The sequence below is a fragment of the Megalops cyprinoides genome, chromosome 11, assembly GCF_013368585.1.
Source record: "Megalops cyprinoides isolate fMegCyp1 chromosome 11, fMegCyp1.pri, whole genome shotgun sequence".
NCBI classification, from domain to species: Eukaryota; Metazoa; Chordata; class Actinopteri; order Elopiformes; family Megalopidae; genus Megalops; species Megalops cyprinoides.
Window position 1 is genome coordinate 22,692,112 of NC_050593.1, and position 19,003 is coordinate 22,711,114.

The following is a 19,003-nucleotide window of genomic DNA, read 5'->3' on the forward strand; positions in this document are numbered from 1 at the left end:
ACTAAAACAACTGTTTTCCGACAAGCAAAACAAAATCAGACAGGCCAGCTGATGCATTTAAAACATGAACGTCATTTCAATTACTGGAAAGTCAAGGAAGGGTCCAGTGTACACATATGTGACTGGTGTTGACTGGGACAGCTGTAAAGCAGGTTTCATTGCCAGGAAATGTGATGATCAAGCACAATTTTCAATTAACAAATCAATCAGTCAATCAATCAACCAATCAATCAGCATTTATTTTAAATAGTGCTGTTTTAGTACATAGTGCTTAAAATAGACACAGAGTGTTTTTATTAATAATGTATTTTTAATCTGAATGGCAGTGTAAGATAGGACAATGTATATTTTACATTTTTGTTTAAAAACCTTCATTGATTTGTATGTATATTACATTGATATGATATTCTTAGTTTTATAAACCAAATGGAAAACAATGTGTCCCTATTCCCTGGATTCCATAAACAGATTCTGAAAAGCTATTATTCTTTGCACTATTATATTCTCTTCAGTGTAAGTAACTATACATTTTTGTGTTTATGAATTGCTCCCTTCTTACCCTAAAAATGCATTTTTTTTTACATATGTATGAGCCATAGCTTGAGGGTTTCATCTCAGTGGTCATGTGATTATTGTTATTCCAAGCTCAGCGACGCCACTTCGCTGCAAAAGATACAACATTATATTACCAACAAATACAGCTTTGTGCAGTTTTGGACACAGTTCTCTTGCTACCGACTTCATCCACACTCATAGATTCCACAATTTTATCTTGAAGATGTTATATGTTTGATCAATTTGTGGCTTAATGAAGTGAGTTTCTATCTTTGTGGAGATGTTAGACTTATGAAGAGACCCAGTACACCTAGTCAGTCGATGCAAATCTGATAAAAATGTAAAAGCATATTTTGTTTAAAGAGTTTTAACGAGTTTACACAGATTGGCAAGGCATTGTGTGGAAATTGTTTTGAGAAGTTCTTCCCTATCCTGGCCCTGACTTCACATTATAAATTACATTACATGAATTGCAGATGCCCTTATCTGGGGACATCTGCACAGCTTACATTTTACATGATATCCATTTACATAGCTAACTGTTCACTGATCCAACTGAGACAACAGCAATATGTCATCAAAGATTCAAAACTGCAACCTTATGGTTATAATAACACTTAATTGACTGTTCTGTTCAAACCTCTGAGCTCCCCTGTGTCTGCCTGTATTTGTACCATTTTACCAAATCATAATCATGCTCAAAGGTCAATCTAAGCTGTGAAGTCAATGGGGCAGCCATTTTGCAGGTACTCCCCTGTGAACAGCAGGCATGTGAGAGAAGGGTACTGGTGGGGGGTATGAGGTTACCTCTGGTGATGCCAAAGCAGTTCTCGCAGTGTACAGTGCGACGGTAGATCCACATGCTGTCTCCAGCCTTCAGGTGACCCAGGGAGCTGTTGCATACTTCACACTTGAGGGACAGGGAGACAGAAACATTCTTCAACAGAAGGCACTACAGAGTGCTACAAGCTCCTTATAGTCACTGTATCTTGGTCAGAAGGAGGGCTCTGACCATTCCACTCTAATGCAGTCTCTCCCTAACCACATCTTTATGATGTGAATGAACATGCTAAGTTCCACACAAGGGACTATAAAGAGGCCCTCTTACATAAATGAAAAATGTGCAGTTAGAAACAAAAAAGTAGCATTTGCAAAACCATTACACAGAGCTAAGGACAAACTGCAGTGCCTTCAGATTGTATTGGCATTTTCTGTGTTTCTGTGTTTCTACTGCCTCTGCTGTTCATACGACGCTGTGATCCACTTTCCCCCGTGCTGCAGTTTTAATCACTGCATTTGTCTTGGAGTAGACTGTATTTAGCAGCCCTATTTATATTTCATATAAGATGGCAGTGATATCATGTTACATTATTGATCTGCTCAACATATAGCTTTATCCAGGAAGACCTGCACTGCAGACAACCAAAGGCTTCAAGACTTGCCTAAAGCACATAGACATCCTCAGGTAATATAATACTCAATATACAGTAGCTCTATATATAATGCTATATGTATTAATGAGATTATTTAATTGAGAATTATTTAATCCCTTATGCAAGAAAATTGCATTGTTGGTGCAAACTTTAGGATTGTGATCTCTTTGATTCTGTTATTTATGTTTTCCAAGGGTAAATGCCCTTGGGTCTAGGTACTTCACTCTAGATCCGCTGCCCTAATGACCACAGAACTATCTCATTGCCCCTTGATTGTCTTTGAGCAAACCCCTCTGTTCTGATTATAGATGACTGGAGTAAAATGATATGACTAACTGCTGTAGTTACTACACCAAATGCATAATATGCACAGTATGAAATACTCATGTGACCGTTGTGTCGCAAGTAGAATAACTATCTGTGTCATATTTTGCTATGTTACATTTAGCGGTATGTGACACTATTCCACCATCGTCACCCTTTTTTGAACGTCTTTAGTGCTCCAAGGATGGATGAACGTCTGGCATTGGATTCAGTGAAAAGGATGCTACCTTGAAGCAGGAGGCATGGCAGTGTATCTGCAGCTCATCCAGGATCATCTTGGGCTCAATGTTCATGGGTTTACGGCAGTAGGTGCACATGTCCTTCCCAATGATGCTCCTGCGGGTAAGAGAGCAAACTACACTGACACAAGCCCATATGCAAATGTGTTAATGACGTTAATAAAGTAACATGCGTGTGATTTTAAAGCAATAACGTCTCTGTTTCGGGCATATCATTGTGAAATGTAGCCTGACCTGTCAGGGGTTGAGTACACAGTCTTGATTGGTTTGGAAATGAGTGTATCAGCAAGGGCATCCTCAGGCCTGCCAATAGAAACAAAGATAAACTCATTTATACACAAAAATGTGAAGTAAGTTAGGGTTGATGGTATCGATTAAATTACTTGAGAGAGCATTCCTGCATTACCATTGACTGGCAACAACAGTCTTTATCGAGCCTGGTAAGTGCTACAATGAGAAAACCGCTGGAAAACCAGTCTTCTGCTGGAAGCTGTGTTTTTGGATCGCTGGGAGACACTCGTCTCACCAAACCAAAAAACTCAATGTCCATTGCGGTTACAGGGACACTGCTTTTGTATGTTTGTCTTCATTTGTCTTCACTTTAAAAGGAGATTTTAACCGATCTGAATCTCTAAAGATGTCAGACTGAATTCCAAAGCAGGCTTTTTCACAGTTTATAATCATTCACATTGTACAGTTAATAAGGCACTTGATTGTGTCCCATGCTCAGCCAATCCCCCTAGTGTAATGCAAAATGAAAATAGATCTTCCTTAATTGACCTATTTGGTAAATTAGCATAAATGGTCTGATTCAACTTTCTTTCTAAATTGTAAATCATAAATGAAGTTAATAAATCTAGCCCAGATGCCTGTTACAGAACATCAGATCAATAGCCTCCTCAATAACAATTTTATCAGTCAAATTAATCTTTTATAGGAGCTTCATTAGCCTGCATATATTGATAAATGCTGTAGTTTTTGTTTCATTTGGGCTGAATTCCTCAGCTCCATCATGCTCTCTCAGGCATAAGTCTGGAATGTCACCTTTTCAGTTGCATTCATATTGCATACAGTAAAACAGCTTATGAGTTAAATAGATTCTATACAGGGTAGCTGGCATTCATCCAAATCACTGCTCTAGCAACATAAGAAAATGACTGTCGTGATGCTTTGTTGTAAAACTGCTAAATGGATGTCAGGATAAATGCAAATGATGTAAATTTCTGTACATACAATCCCTTATGAAAACAGAGTGCACTAATTAGAAGCCTGATCTTAGGAGCCTCCAATTGGCGAAAAGCAAAATGTTGATGTAGATTTATTTTTTGTTAGATTTACTTAAGACGGTTCTGTAAAGGTGTGAATAAATATTCATTTTCATCATCTTTGAAAAATAGAACATTGCTCTGTGCAGTGCTATCGAGATGGGGTTTTTTTAAGCAGAAACAATTATCTGATACATTCATTCTCTCTGTTATATTGTGTTTTTTGTTCTTTTTCAATCAGGCATATGAAAAAATATGAAATGTGGCTCTATATGTATTGACAAAGTTGCTTTTATCTGTCCAGCATATTAAAATGATCTCTTGCTTGTCTTTTGCTTCATGCAGACACGAACCTAAGTGAAAATGGTAATTGGTCATACTGTAATGAATACATCAATGATGTGGCTTTGGGAAGAAGGATGATCATTTCAATGTGATCACTTCAAGTTCATTTCATTCTTTGAATGTCAGACTGACATTACCATATCAAAGTATGCAAATGGAAAAAACCGCACTCATTCGTGTTTTAAGATTTATGAACAGAAGTTAATAATGGATTTCACCACCGCTAGATTTGAAGACATGAAGCACAGTACCTGATCTCCTTATACGATGTCTTTGTGTAGACTGTTGGACTGGACACACTGGTGATTTCATAACTGTAAGAGACACATACATGGACCAAGTTCATTGCTAATCACCACTGTGAAAGAAACATCACCTTGGACAGTGAAAGATGTTCTGATGCAAAGTCAGTACCATGCATGCAACATACACCACAAGTATTGAATTTTCTGTTCCTCATTTCATGTTCGTATGCTTATTAAAATTCCCCGTGTCCCTGGGGCGCCGCATGACTGGTTACGCGATTGGGTCTCATACTAATGATCAAAGTGAAAATGATGGCATCACTGCAACTGCACTCAAAGAGCTGTGTTTTTTTTATTTTTTTTATTTTGTCCTCGGTGAGATTTACCTGGAGTCACTGGGCTTGCTGGAATAGCTGCTGTGTGTGCGTGATTCCTCTTTGTAGTTATAACTGGAAAAAGGAGAAAAATGGTGGATTCTGAGTTAAGATAGCATTTATGACACCAGCTCTAGAGACCTTTAGAGCAAGCAAGTAATATGTGCATACACCATTTGTTCAATATGATTTTTTTTTTACCAATGCGTCAGACATGTCCCACATGCAATTTTGTGGTTATCGTCAGAGAACCCATATATTCCAGAATATATATACTGGAAATACACAAACTAAGCTCAATTTTCCCTGGTGCCTTCTGTCCACAATAAGAGACTCTTTGGAAGGTAATCTGGTTAGTTTTTTTTCCTCTCAAGCAGACCACACTCTGTGGTTTATTCCAGAAGGAATATAGGTACAATATGAGGCAATACAAACAATCCAATATATGAACATTACCTTGGCTCAATGCTAATGGACTCAGAGGTGACTTTTGCAGGTGGTGCATCTTTGCTGTTACTGTAGGTTGTAAAGCTGGTTCTGATGAGAATGAAAGACAGAGCTTGATTGTTAGAGGACAGACATTAAAATTTTCTCACAAGATGCATTAATGATGTAAATGGTGCTGACCTGGTGGTAGTAGTGATGGTAGAACTTGGGGAGGTCACTGTGGTAACAGTCTTGCTGGTATCACTAACCATGAGAAATAAATTCAGTCAATTCAAAACATTGTGGGCACATGACAGTTTCTGTATTCAGTAGCAAAGTCAATCAGTGGAAGTCTATTCCATCTGTGCACAGCACATGGTTTGGCTAAGGAGGTTCATTTTTAGATATCCAGAATGCCATTACTTGAGACAGAATTGATGAAAGTGTAATACTATATTTTTTTATGTTTCTAACAAAAGCCAAGTGGAGTACTTGCAACACCAGCCTTACCCCTTGTTAGTTATCTGGGTAGAAGAGAATGCATCAATAAGCCTTTTGGTTTTGTTAGTAGAAGCAGGAGTCACTTTTCTTTAGGAGATGAAATAAGGTTAGTCAGGTTAATGTGTTAGATGGGAGGGAACAAGGGATACACATGTGAAGATTGTCATCACTGAGGGAGTTTATGGGAGAAGCACACATTATTCAATGATTCAGAGGGTGCAGTAATGATGGGGAGCATACTGTTAGAGCTGATGCAGAGTACACTCTCACAGGCCTCAGCAGTGCTCCCATTAAACTCACCTGTCTTTTGCAGCCTCCTTGGTGGGGGTCACTTTGGTCTCCTCAGTTGTGATTGTTTTAGTGCTGGAGACACTTGTAGTTCTTAACCAATATAAATAAAAACATTTTCAAGAATCAAGCCGTTAACTTTTGGGTATCATGTGTGTGCTAAACATCTTTTGAATTTCACTGACTTGCTATGTGTATCTTCCTGTATAAAAATGTGCAATAGTTGATGTTTAGCTTTCTTCCATGAAGGTTTAATGCTCTTAACTACTTAAATCTAAGCAACTTCAATCAAAACCTTACCCTTTGCTGCTTGTCACCTCAGGAGTGGTCTCTCCATTTGTTTTCAAAGGTTTTGGAGGCAATGTGGTCGGCTTCCTTTAAAGAAAAAAGACTTTTAGTTCACACTATTAATCATGTGAATTAAAGACGGTTTACTGTCATCAGTAGGTAGATCTGGCACAAATACCACTGCCATTCATGGGACATGTTGTGTCATGAAGCAAGAAGCGTGTTTGAGAAGTGATTCTGGAGCTCACAGGGTCTGAGTGACAGGAGCTATGAGACAGAGAGATGGATGGGCAGGCCCCACCCAACTCCACTCTCACTTTTCTGTGAGTTGTAAGTTATGTCATCTGCAGATGACTGCAGGGGAACGCTGAGCCAGAGGGGAAACTCCACAAAGATTAGCATGTGGAGGAAGAATAAAGCAGTATATGAGTCTGAGCACCTTCCTCATCTCAGCAGACCGCTGTGCATGCTGGGAAAAGACTAGAGAGGCAGCAGAAGGGAGGTGAGTGCCTGATCAATGCTTTAGTCTTTTGATGCTGACGCAAACACAGCAATCAGAAAAGCAAGATATGCAACGTTCGAAAGATACTGAGGTGGAGGAAAGCATTCTAGGAATGTTTTGGATGGAAATAAAATAATTCTGATTCGTATCATAAAAACTATGGCATATTTTTAATTGATGTTTTAGGGTTTGACCAAAGCTTCATTATTACAGTACGTCCCCTAACCATTATTTCGTATTTGGGGTGATAATAGTTTTATGCTTTCTGCAAATCTCTTACACTTTAGGGGTTGACTTCACATCTGAGAAGACCCGTTCAGTAAAAGTCTCAGTCTTGGTGGGGCGTTTTGTAACAGGAGTTCTACAAACAGCACAGAAGAGAAAGGAGTTCAGTCACAGTTTTGTTTTAGTGGTAATGATTATGCTCCTTATTTGGTATGATACTTCTCTCTCCTGTCATAGGTTGTTTTATTCTTATTTAAAGCCTTTTTTTTCTTCTCATTAACCTGTAAACTAATATGTGAAGTTGTAACACATGATGTTTAAACCTTATACACATCTTCAGATTGCAGATAAAGAGCTCTAGCAACTGCCTACAATACTAGTTGCATGAGGTTCCTCTTATTCCTTTAGATCATCTCAAACTGATAGAGGTGTCTGATAACATAAAAGGGATACTGGTAAGAAAAATCATATTACAGTTCACAGCCAGGTGAAGTACTAGAGCTACAATGTCTCAAAACATCTTTGAAAAGTTGATGCTTCACAGGAGCACAACATTGTGGTGTACCTGGTTGGGCTTGAAGTTGTGGTGACGCTGGTCTCTGTGGTCTTGCCATCCACAGTGGTTTCCGAGGTGATGCTGAAAAATGGAAATGTGTCATCAAACTCAAAATAAGACAAAACTCAGCATCACACAAAGAACTGCATGCTATGAGAAGTATATAATCCTGTACATACGTTGTTTTAGTTCCATCTGTCACTGTTGTCTTGGACACGCTGGAGCTGCAAAAAAAGATTGGATCAAGAGAGGTACTTAGTTTTGGCACTTTGAACCAGGTACTTACAGTGTTATACTTGCAAAATTTTATACATGGCAAATCTGTATACTTAAAAAATGTATTTCATTGCTTTGGTAAAGTCTTTTACGAGATCTGTCATTACAAAAGCCCAGTAACAATATTGTCTGTGTTAAAACAATTGAAGACTTTCACTTACATCTTTGGGTCATCCGTTTTGATTGATGTAGTCGTTCTGTAGAACACAAATACTGTCATTTAAACATTTCTCCAGTATAAACACAAATTTAGCTCTGTATCAAAATGTTGATAAATGTGTTTATAAAAAGCTTACCTTTTGCTGTAGGCTGTTGCCCTTTCATAAGGAGGAGGAGCTGAGCTGTAATAATTGAAACAGTGTTATATTAGTAAGCACTAGGAGGTTTTGCAACCTTGTAAGTGTAGAACCCAGTGTAACATGCATATAACCACTGTGTGCACATAACAGGGATATGTGAATTTAATGAAATCAAAGGATAAAAATGTGGTCATATGTATAGTATATATATAACTATATTTCAAATAAAGTTATTTGAAATGTACATATTTAGGAGTGGAGCTAAACTTAGATAGTACTTTCTAAACAAAAATTAATGACTGAATGTGTACCAGAGACAAATCTCTGACATTAAATCTGACATTAAATGTATGCACACCACAGCAATTGGTGCAATTACAATATAATTGCAAGTATACAAATAAACCCCTGCATAAAACATTGACAGAACTAATGGATTGTAGCATTCAGTTTTAAGGTATAATGCTTTGTAAAACTGAGGCTGGTACAAAATAGCTTTGTGCACTTTGTTATCCTAAACAATGGCTTTAAAAATGGTCCCAGCTGTGTGCTATACAATTAAATGAAATATGCAATTATCCGATATGCAATTACAGGGATTTGAACAGAGACAACGGCATTCAAAAGGCATAACAACAAGCACTCATAAAGACTAAGTACATCATAGGGGATAAAAATGACAATAAGGTGGCATTCACTATAAATCAGAACAATACTACAAGAAAATGTACTGACCTGGTCTTGGAAAGTTGATCTTGACTTCCACTGAATCTAAAATTAGAGTGATCGCAATACATGAAACCTCCTAGCTCCTACTCTGCACTGTTTTATTTTCATGTCTCATTATATTGTTTCATCATTATAACCTTTAATAACTGAATATTGATTATGTACATTTTTCTGATCAGTTCCTAGTCATTGCCCTGATCTCTCTTCTTGCCCTAGGGATCCTGTACATAAAACACTTAATAGCAACAAACTGACAGCCAAACACTAGCTGCAGTATTCAGCATTCTGTACATTTAGCACCCTGATTACCTGATGATTTGTCTGTCATTTAATGAGGCATGAGACAGCACGGTACTGGCATTCCAAACCGGGTAGTGTCTGAGCTGCTATTAAGCTGCATTACAATGCTAGATAATAGAATGAAGTTACAGTAGTAGGTCTTCGATGGCTTTACCTTTTAGTGAGAGCCTGCACTGAGGTGTTTGAGCTGCCAGTGCTAGAGGTGTCCTTTTCTGATGGCTTGCTGTGACAAAATTATGTTATGGTCAGTAATATGCCAACATTTCATTAAGCATGGGCTGCTGTCAAACTCTACAGGCAGGATCAAATAAGAAAGCTGTGACTGTGATCCTAATCATGCATATTAAAACAAATACCACTACAAAGGCTTGGAGGACATAAAACAAATACAAGTAAGGTTTGGAGGAAGTTGGGCATAGGATTACTGGCGGAATCTGGGGGCTAAAAAACTTATTAGTTACCTCGCAATTGTCAGTTAACAAGCATACATACTTACAACATAATCTGATTTTATGCCTTCTGGATAAAAAGTCTATCCACATTAGAATATTTCCATATTTATATACATATTTTTACTGTTTTTTAGGGGAATAACTTTATGGCCAGGCCTCAGGAAAGTGACAGCCATAGAGAGGGTATGGATTATAGCAAAATCCATCTGCATGATTCAAAGCCTGTTGAAGATTTGAATTGTGGCTGCATGGGATCCAAAGGACCTGAAAATTTACTTTTAAGAGATTTTTTTTGTCCAGGCATTTTGTCCAACTGTGAACCCTTGAATGACATAAATTTCACAAGGATTAATGCAATTTAGTACTTCTAACTGATGATACCTGTCAAGATTTTCCTGGGATTTGAATCGGTTCAAGACGACTCTGCCAAAGTTTGGGTCCCGGCTGAAGGAGAAAAAGAGGAAAATGTCTTTAATATCACAGGTTTCTTTGCAGCTCATACACTGTAATGACGCATACACAACAGCTCAATACACCCTGCAGATAGCATTATTTTCAGTGTATTCAGTATTCAGTACTGGAAAATATAACTGACCCTTGAGATCATGTGACCTGTGTGCCATATAGTAGCACCAGTTGTATAGCAGCTGTATAGCAGCACAAGTGTCAAATTTCTGTCATGCAAAATTAAGCTGGGACAATAAATGTTTTAATTAATGCCACACTTTTTAAATAAACATCCCAGAACCATTCCAATAAACTAAAGAGCCCCCAATGGTAGGTAATAATCAAGGTGCTCATTTGAGCCAAGGCACATGAATAGAACAGGAATGAAGAATGTTTGCAAGAAAAAACAGTGTTGAGTTGAGTAAGGTTTCTTCATCCAACCACCGAGACATCGCTGTCAGTAGAATTTTTACTCTTCCACTACATTTAAAATATCATTTGGCAACTGAAGTGGTTTTGATAACTTCAAACACTCATTACTTAAGTTATTTATCTAAAGCAAACATTTAATGAAATGCAGGAAACATTTTACCCAGGTTAACAAAGAACAAAGTAACACAAGCAATATAAATAATATGTACTTGTTATTAATGTATCAAAAGTAAATGTTATGACAGAGTTAATAATGCATAGTGAGGTTTATTATGCATTGTTTCTGATCATATGGAATGCTTTACCTTATTTATAAAGGCAGTACTGTTTAAATAAAACATGTTTGTTAAAGGATTGGAAATAAACTGTTTACATGTTATGAAATTCAAAGCTCACTTAAAAATGTAATGTTGTTTATTGCATGTGTCATCATAAATGCACAAAACAATAGTGACAACAACAACTGGTGAAAGACATTGATATCAGACTACAATATAATCAAATATAACATATAATATAATATAATATAATATAACATATTCCAATACGGAAATATAATGCTGCTGTTTTTGACTTTTTGACTCTTTCTGCAATAGACACTTGGTGGGTTATACCGTACCATCATCAGACAGGTGATGAGCATCAAAGTCAGTGATGAGCTGGTTAAAAGTTATATTGTATTTTATCGGTAGCTAACACCACCTCTGCCCTATCCTCTGGCAGCTCTGCAGGCTACAGGTGTGGGCGTGCGCTGTCACTCACTCGACTGGCTCGTCCTCCTCCGCGTCCCTCCGGATCCAGCTGCTGTCCTTCAGCAGAGTGGACCTCCTCTTGTTCTCCTCAATGGCTTGGCTGGGACTGCCACTTTTCACTTCTGTCACAGCACATACAATTTTTTTGTTTGTTTAGTGCAACACATTGTGGTATCACTAGAAAGAAGGGCAAAGGTACTTAAAAAATGTTTTGTCACGGTAATAAATACAGCTCACACAATAAATACAGCTCACAAGGACCATGTGAAACCCTGGGCTTTTCCCAAAAAAGTGACTTACTGTACATTGTGGTATGTTTATATCATATAACACCAAATAGTGTTATTTATTTGTATATTATTATACAAAGTATTTAAACAAATGTACAAATATTTGCATTATAAAATTTATTATTGTATCATACATCACACCAATATACAATTATATTGAAAACGTAATGCTTTCTGTTTGCCTCATAATTAAAGACATTTCTTTTTCATAAGTATTTTGATCCTGTCCCTACAAAACCGGTTTCTCTAATTATGGGTTATGTCTCTTCATTAGCGTCGAACAGGGGCAAACCCTTTTTCTGGGTGTGGTTCATTCCTTCTCTCCAGTTTTGCTCTGTTTGTTGTTCTACAGTCCTCCACTCCTGCTGTCTCCACCCAGAAACATTGTCTATACATTGTATGGACCACCATAATGCTGCAGTGCATTTCCTGGTGGTGGAATTGGTCCAAAGAAGAGCACTGCAGCTTTACAACAACACTAAAACTGATCTACCATTGCAAAATAAACTGAGGTTAGTGCTGAGCTACAGCATGTGTTTACATGTATAACAGGAACACCATCAACAAACAAGTTTGTCATCTATATAATCTATGAAGGGTCAATCAGCACACGAGCCATGCTTACTGTGTGGTTAGACTCATTATTGATGCATATAATTATAGAATATCTCACTCCCTCTGGCTCTGTCTGTTTCTTTATTTCATGCTTCGGTGTGATTGTGTTGAGCCTAGTTCTCGGTGAGGAAGTGTTCTGTCTTCACTTTCGGCAAACAGCTAAAAATCACAGTCACTCTCAAGTCTCTCTTGTAAATACCTCTACTTGTGTAACCTCTGCCTTTTATGACAGGCTTGGCACCATTAGATCCAGTGACTGACATACGATTGATTGTGAAAGAGAGGGGAATGAATTTGTCAGTGTTGACTGAAAGCCTTTATATGACCCATTGACTGTGTTTAACTCATGAGGTGAGGACAACATAAAACGGCAATTGCTGTATAATACTGTGCCATGAAATGTATCTTTCCTTAAGATTTTAGAATGCACTTGATTAATGTATTCTGATTTATCTTTAGTTTAAAATATCTTTTTATTTCCAAAATTAAGGATATTTCCCATACAATGTTTTGCTTTAGGACAAAAAAGATTTAGATTAGCAACTAGATTATTAGATCTAAATTAGATTAAAGTGGTGTATTTCAAGACATTTTCTTACCAGTTTTGGGAACATATGACCTCTTAGTATATGAATAGGACATGTTAGAAACTTGTTGTGGGTCTGATCTGTAAAAAAGAAAAGAAAGTTACATTTACACCTGAATACACTCATGCAAATTGTCTCTGTTCTCTTTGCCCATATAAATACATGCAAGCAAAATGTGTAAATTATTCCTTCCATCAGGTGGCGCTATAATCTGGAAATGACTCCTGGCTTTCCTGACTCTCTCTGTCTCACCTACTAGGGCAGCAGGGCTGAATAATCATTAGACCAGTGTGCTCAATTGCATCTGCGTTATGCACAGTATATATAGGTACCACATGCAGAATGTAAGTGCATACAAGGTCTAAGAGAGGGGTTTGCAATTATGTACCTATGTAAACTATGAAAATGACCTTTCGATGCCACAATAATTGCTTCTTTCTACAGAGTGCATACTTGTGGCACCTGCCAGCGTTCTTTCCCCTCTGACACACCAGCTACGCCTCAAAGTTGCCCGTCCAGATTTCCTTGGCGGCACACCTTACACAAACACACCCATACCTGCTGATTACTGCCCTGCGCATCAGCTCATTCTGCTGTCCATTGATGATAAGGATTGCCCTGTCTACATATCTGAACCGCGCCCATTCAGGTACATGCTCTTTGTTGCTCGTCTGCTCAATGCAGGCACACACACATACCACAAACACATGATAACATTTATTTGATCATGTCAATGTTCGATTAAATGGCTGGAGATCTGTTACTGTCATGAAAACATTGTGCATCAAAATTACATATTGTTCACTGGCATATATTATTCCCATGTCTATAGATGATGATGATGATGATTATTATTATTATCATTAGTAGTAGTAGTAGTAGTATTGCAAGTTCATGTGAGGTTATAACAGGCTCTTGGCAGTGAAATATGTCTCTCACACAACAGGAGAAACATGCCCTAAGCAGTTCAAACAAGTCTACGTCTCCAACTGCCATTTCTATGCCTAGTGCTATAATAAGACATGCTCTGTAATGTTTACTTATATATATATATATATATATATATATATATATATATATATATATAATATATACAGTAATAATATACATAACATTTGTTTTTTACCTATTATTAAACCTTTTTTGATTATAGGAATTTTGCATAACCAATAAAATGAAAATATTGAAAAGAGTATTAAAACTTTAAACAATTAAACGATAATTAAACGATGTGTCACCAAGCTGGTTTAGTCAGGGGGTTTGAGGACTTGTCAATGTCTGTCTGTAACACTTATAATAACAACAACATGCACTGAATGATTATTCCCACGTTTATTTAGAGAAATAAATTATAAAAAAACACCAACAATACTCAACAACTAGAGTAATAACTGCTTTTATGTAGGCACTGCCAGCTTTCAAGAACTTTCCAAACTATATTTTCCCAAAGACAAATCTTTCCATTGTCTACATTCCAGTATGCCTAACATATTGCCAAACCAAGTTCAGTTTCATTTAAAACTAAAACGATCACAGATTAATGACAAAACAAGAAAATGATATATCAATATCTTGTTAATGCTACAGATTGGTTGACAACTTTCCTTTTAGAGGCGGCATAAACCACCTCTACAATGAACCCCGTGAGAACTGAAACAAGCGTGAGACTTACCGTAGAAATACACTGCGTCTGCGCGATAGCTCAAGCTGCAATGAGCAGATTGCCGTGGATGTCACGGTACCCTCATGCCCACGGTTTTTGTCCTTGGGAGGAGACACCGGGGCTCTTGAGGGTGTGTCCTTTAAACGTCAGGTTTGCCCGCAGCTGAAACCAGTAAGATTGGTTTTTTCAGTCTCTTGTCGTCAAGGAGTTGGAGTAATTGTGCTGTGTTGTTTGGATTTATGAGACAGAAAACAAGTGGGAGAAGAATAACGTCAAAAATGGGCATGAGGGGTCTCTCCCCAAGAATCGGTGGCAGGAAACCATGTATCAGTCTATGAAATGTGTCTCATGCATGTTGTCATTATTATTTACTTTGTAAGGCAATAAATACTAGCATTCTTACAGACGAAAGTAGAGTTGTAGATATGCAATTAAAGTATAACCTTCTGAGCCAAATACCATAAACCAAAAACAATATGCGGTTTTTATTTTGTATTATGCTATTCCATACGATTTCACCATGAGACTGTAAATTGTATATAATGTAAGATATTTGGCAAATTACAGAATTACATACAGTTAAAAATTAGTAACAGTAACACTTGGATCTGTGTACTTGCACTTACGCAGATCCCAATGTTGCACAGTAAGAGCTATGTACAACTTAAGAGACCTACTGTATCACCTCAGCATTTAACCAAAAAGATCTGTTTAGGGTTCAAACATTTAGAACTGATATGTTTCTTTTAAATGTACTTCATTACAAATTTCTGTCATGGCAAATTGCAGAAACATCACTTTCCTTATACATACAGTAGATGTAATTAAGGTGCTTATCCTGCTTATGCTTATGCTTATCCTATTTTTATGATGTGATTTGTATGTGCACCCTCTGTATAGGACAACAGTCTATCAAAAGTCCATCACCCTACTTAATCATTTTTAATGTTATGTCCCTAGTGGAGAGTCACTCGATGCAGTTTTAAGGAGCTTGGTACTGAATGAGCCAGCCCAAAGCCTACCAGTATCAGGGCAAACAGATGTGGAATTGTTGGGTAAATATGTTACATGATCACAGGGGGACTCCATACATAAAACAATTACAGACTCTTTAAAAGCATCAGCGTGTGAAATCTTTGTCCTTGCCAGGATAAGTTCATTTGAATAGAGAGGAATGTTGGGTGGGGTTACCCATGGTCACGGAAAATATGTGAAAGTGACAAATAAAACTTGAACTAGTGTGTCTAGCTGCGTTCACTTGGCTGCTAGGAGTGTCTCTGGTGACGAGGAAAACATGTCTTGCAAATACTATTGGAGGGTGTGGCGGTGGAGGAAAATGCTATGATTTGTGCCTGCTTCAGGCTTAACCACAGTACCCCAAAAGGAATGAAGAAAAAAAAACACACGTTGTACAAAACTCATGGTCATGATAGGCATAGGCAACTGATGCAGCAGCCTCTTCCATCTAAATCTCGTCAGGTGCAATTCACACATTAAGTGGTTCACAAGTCCAAGTTCAATGAGCTGGCCACTGAGTCTACTCCGATAGTATCCACATGGTGAACTATTTAAATGAAAGGTGGTATCCAGATTATGACACAGAAATTATTCATGAACAATCATGAAGAATCATGTAGGTCCCACGCATCAGTTTTGAGAATCTGTCTAGCTTCATGTGAAAGGATCTCACTAGGACTGATGGGGAAACCAGAACAACAAATGTTCTTCCAAGGCCTTTAAAAATGTGGGTTCTTTCACACCCTGAAAATGAAATTAATATTACAAATGGAATACACGGGGATGATGGATTGACAGTTAAGTCAAGTCTCTTAATTTGTGAAAGTATGTTTTTCCTTTTTCTATCTCCCTTTTGGCCTGTTTGCTGTATTTGTCTTTGCTGTGTTTCTCTTCTTTAACGACTTACTGTTGTTACTTTGTTTACTTGACTAGATTTTGTTTTATGTCTGCTTTATGTATTACTAAAATGTGCCTGTGTGTTTCTACCCTAAACTTATACATCTGTATACATAGTTTATTTGTATGTTGAATTATTATCATGAAAAGAGAATCTTTGTCTTAGTTCAGAGTTTCATAATTGTTTGATATTTATTGACAAATTATACTGTTAACACAGATCAACACTTGTCTCTGTTTAAGTATTTTATGATATATTGTCATTGGGTTAGTTATTTCACACCCTCATAAATAAATAAATCCGCAGGACCACAAGAAAAAAGATGCAGTGCTGCAACCGGATAAATAACAGTAGATGGCGCTATATTACAGACTTACGTTGACTGCATCCATAACAGAATTTCCTACCATTACAATTTTGCTTTAATAAACAGAATTTTGTACTGAACTAAACACAAATAGTTACCTGAGTTTAGGTGATAGGATAACAGTCAATGAAGGTATACTTCTGAAATCCAATCAGCACTGTGCAATAGACAATGTTGGGAAATACAGTCAGGACAGATACACATTTAGGTGAAAAATATTGAATAAATACAGAAGCTCATGAATATCAACTCTTCCATTTGTTTCCTTTTTATTTAAAATATCAGCACATCTATTGATCCAGCTTGTGTTTCATTCCACGCATTTACATGATTTAATAAATTTGGTGTCTTTCTTTACCCTGTTAGAGTTAGCTTTGTGTTTCACTCTGTGGAACTATGAAGTTGGGAGTGGCATTTTTTAGGATTAGAAGGGTGTGGTTTTTTCTGACTGTCACAGAACAATCATCCGACATTACTCCAAAAACTCTCCATTAGTGTAAAAATGTATTTTAAAATGTATATTAATTTCAGCATGTTAAAAAACAGCCACTCAAAAAATACATTGTGTTTAAAGATAAAAGAAGTATTGTGTTGGAGGGGTGTGACCACTATGCACTACCTGGCATGCCAGCGGTTGAGTCCTGGATTCCCTTGTATGCAAACCATTCCTGCTGTGAAAACAATGCATCTCTGTGACTCCCATTCCCACCTCTTCACACCATTGCGTTCAATATACAAAAATGTCACATCTTTTTATTATCATAAAGGACTTTGACTTATACTAATGTGATCTACTCAGTCTCTTGTATCCTATACACAATACATAGCAGCATATATCCCACAATTGTGCTGAAACCAGCTTTGGATCAATGTTGATAATCTTGTACCGATGCCGTGATGGAACTTCTGTGCATAAAGGCTGATGCTGCTGATTCCGTCCATCGAGAGGAATGTTCTCCAGCGTCACTGAGATAATTGTTACCGCAGGGTTTCTTCATGCTTTTCATGCTATAAACGCGCACACTGCTATGCACATTGGTAACAGATTAGGATCAATCGTGCACGCTTTAGCATGAGGTGTATTGGATTAAGAATCCAACATGACTGGATGTACCCCTGTCAGGTGTGGGTTATCATTGGTGGTATTGTTTATAATTGGATGCAAGGCTGCAAATGACTGTCTCACCCTTGGCTTAGCACTGTGAGCCCTCCTATATTGGCTGGCCTTCCCTCTTCAGCTCCAGAGCCATCACAGGTAGAGCGGAGCTGAGGCTAACAGGGTTTAATTGGGTTGCCCAGGGGGATGCTTGGCCTCCCTGCTGACATCATTTAAGCACACTTCTCTTTTCTTTCTCTAACCTTCCATCCAAGGAAAAAAAGAATTACATCTCTCAGTAGCAGGACTCCGTGACCTGTCAACAGGGGGTTTAAATGAGCTTCTAATAGTGTCTTGTAATACAGTGCTTCTGTACCTGTTCTTGCCTGCACATGAGGTAATATTTGAATATTTCTCTGGCTAATGAATTAGATGGACCAGGAGAGGAGTTATGTTATTATTGTGCTGTTCCCTACAGCTGCTTGGACACTGCCTTGAGTTTCTATAAATAATTCAAATGGAGCCTATATACACTGCATGTTTTTATAAAAAGAGGGGCTTAGGAGCATTATGGGTAATTTGACATTCTGGAGTTCACATAAATTATGCAGGACCCTTAAAAATCTCCTCATTACCTCACAATTATACTTACATATAGTCTTTTCTGAAAACTGCCATGAGATTTTAACATGAACCCGAAACAAAGACAACATTCCATTTCAGATAATGTTTAATTCTCAACCAAAGTGACTCAGGCCACCTCAGATTGTCAGATAGTATGTACTACAGTATATTTTATGACATTTAGTATTTCTTGACATCACTTTGCAGCAAGCTTTTGAAATAACGTAAACAACCATAAAATATGTAGAATATGATTTGAAAGTCAGCACACAGAAAGCTAAGTACACAGAGGGTTGTACTTATGGGGTTACTGATTAGGTTATTAAACAAGAAACTGCATTCTGAATATATGAAGAATTATTTCTTCTTTCTTCCACATTATCAGACAGTGGACATCATTGTTCTAGGGTCATGATGAAATGGCTTTTGGCACAGATGTGTATCTTGCATTTTGTTGCAGTAAAGGATGACACCAACTGCCAATAGGATGTTTGACATCACTGAACTTCAAAAGCCCAACAAAAACATGTCCTTCAGAGAGGCCCAGACAGTGTCCAATTACAGCATGACATCACCCATGCGGCCCCACTCTG

General features: G+C 37.6%; 1 protein-coding gene across 2 annotated transcripts; it reads right to left on the reverse strand.

Annotated features, from left to right (window-relative positions):
* Positions 1–221: 221 nt before the first annotated feature.
* On the reverse strand, positions 222–14,500 carry scel (sciellin). Of its 2 annotated transcripts, XM_036540179.1 has the most exons (21): positions 14,418–14,500; positions 12,758–12,825; positions 11,264–11,375; positions 10,004–10,066; positions 9,325–9,393; positions 8,877–8,912; positions 8,139–8,183; positions 8,004–8,039; positions 7,746–7,790; positions 7,576–7,647; positions 7,066–7,146; positions 6,296–6,370; positions 6,008–6,088; positions 5,408–5,470; positions 5,237–5,317; positions 4,793–4,855; positions 4,413–4,475; positions 2,786–2,854; positions 2,540–2,648; positions 1,363–1,465; positions 222–663 (listed from the first exon to the last, which is right to left on the reverse strand). In XM_036540179.1, exons 2-21 carry the CDS (start codon positions 12,798–12,800, stop codon positions 647–649), a joined length of 1,326 nt encoding a protein of 441 aa, XP_036396072.1. In that variant the 5' UTR covers positions 12,801–12,825; positions 14,418–14,500; the 3' UTR covers positions 222–646. The 2 variants fall into 2 exon arrangements, with proteins under 2 accessions (XP_036396072.1, XP_036396071.1); XM_036540178.1 differs by lacking the exon at positions 222–663 and having other exon boundaries at positions 687–1,465.
* Positions 14,501–19,003: the final 4,503 nt, after the last annotated feature.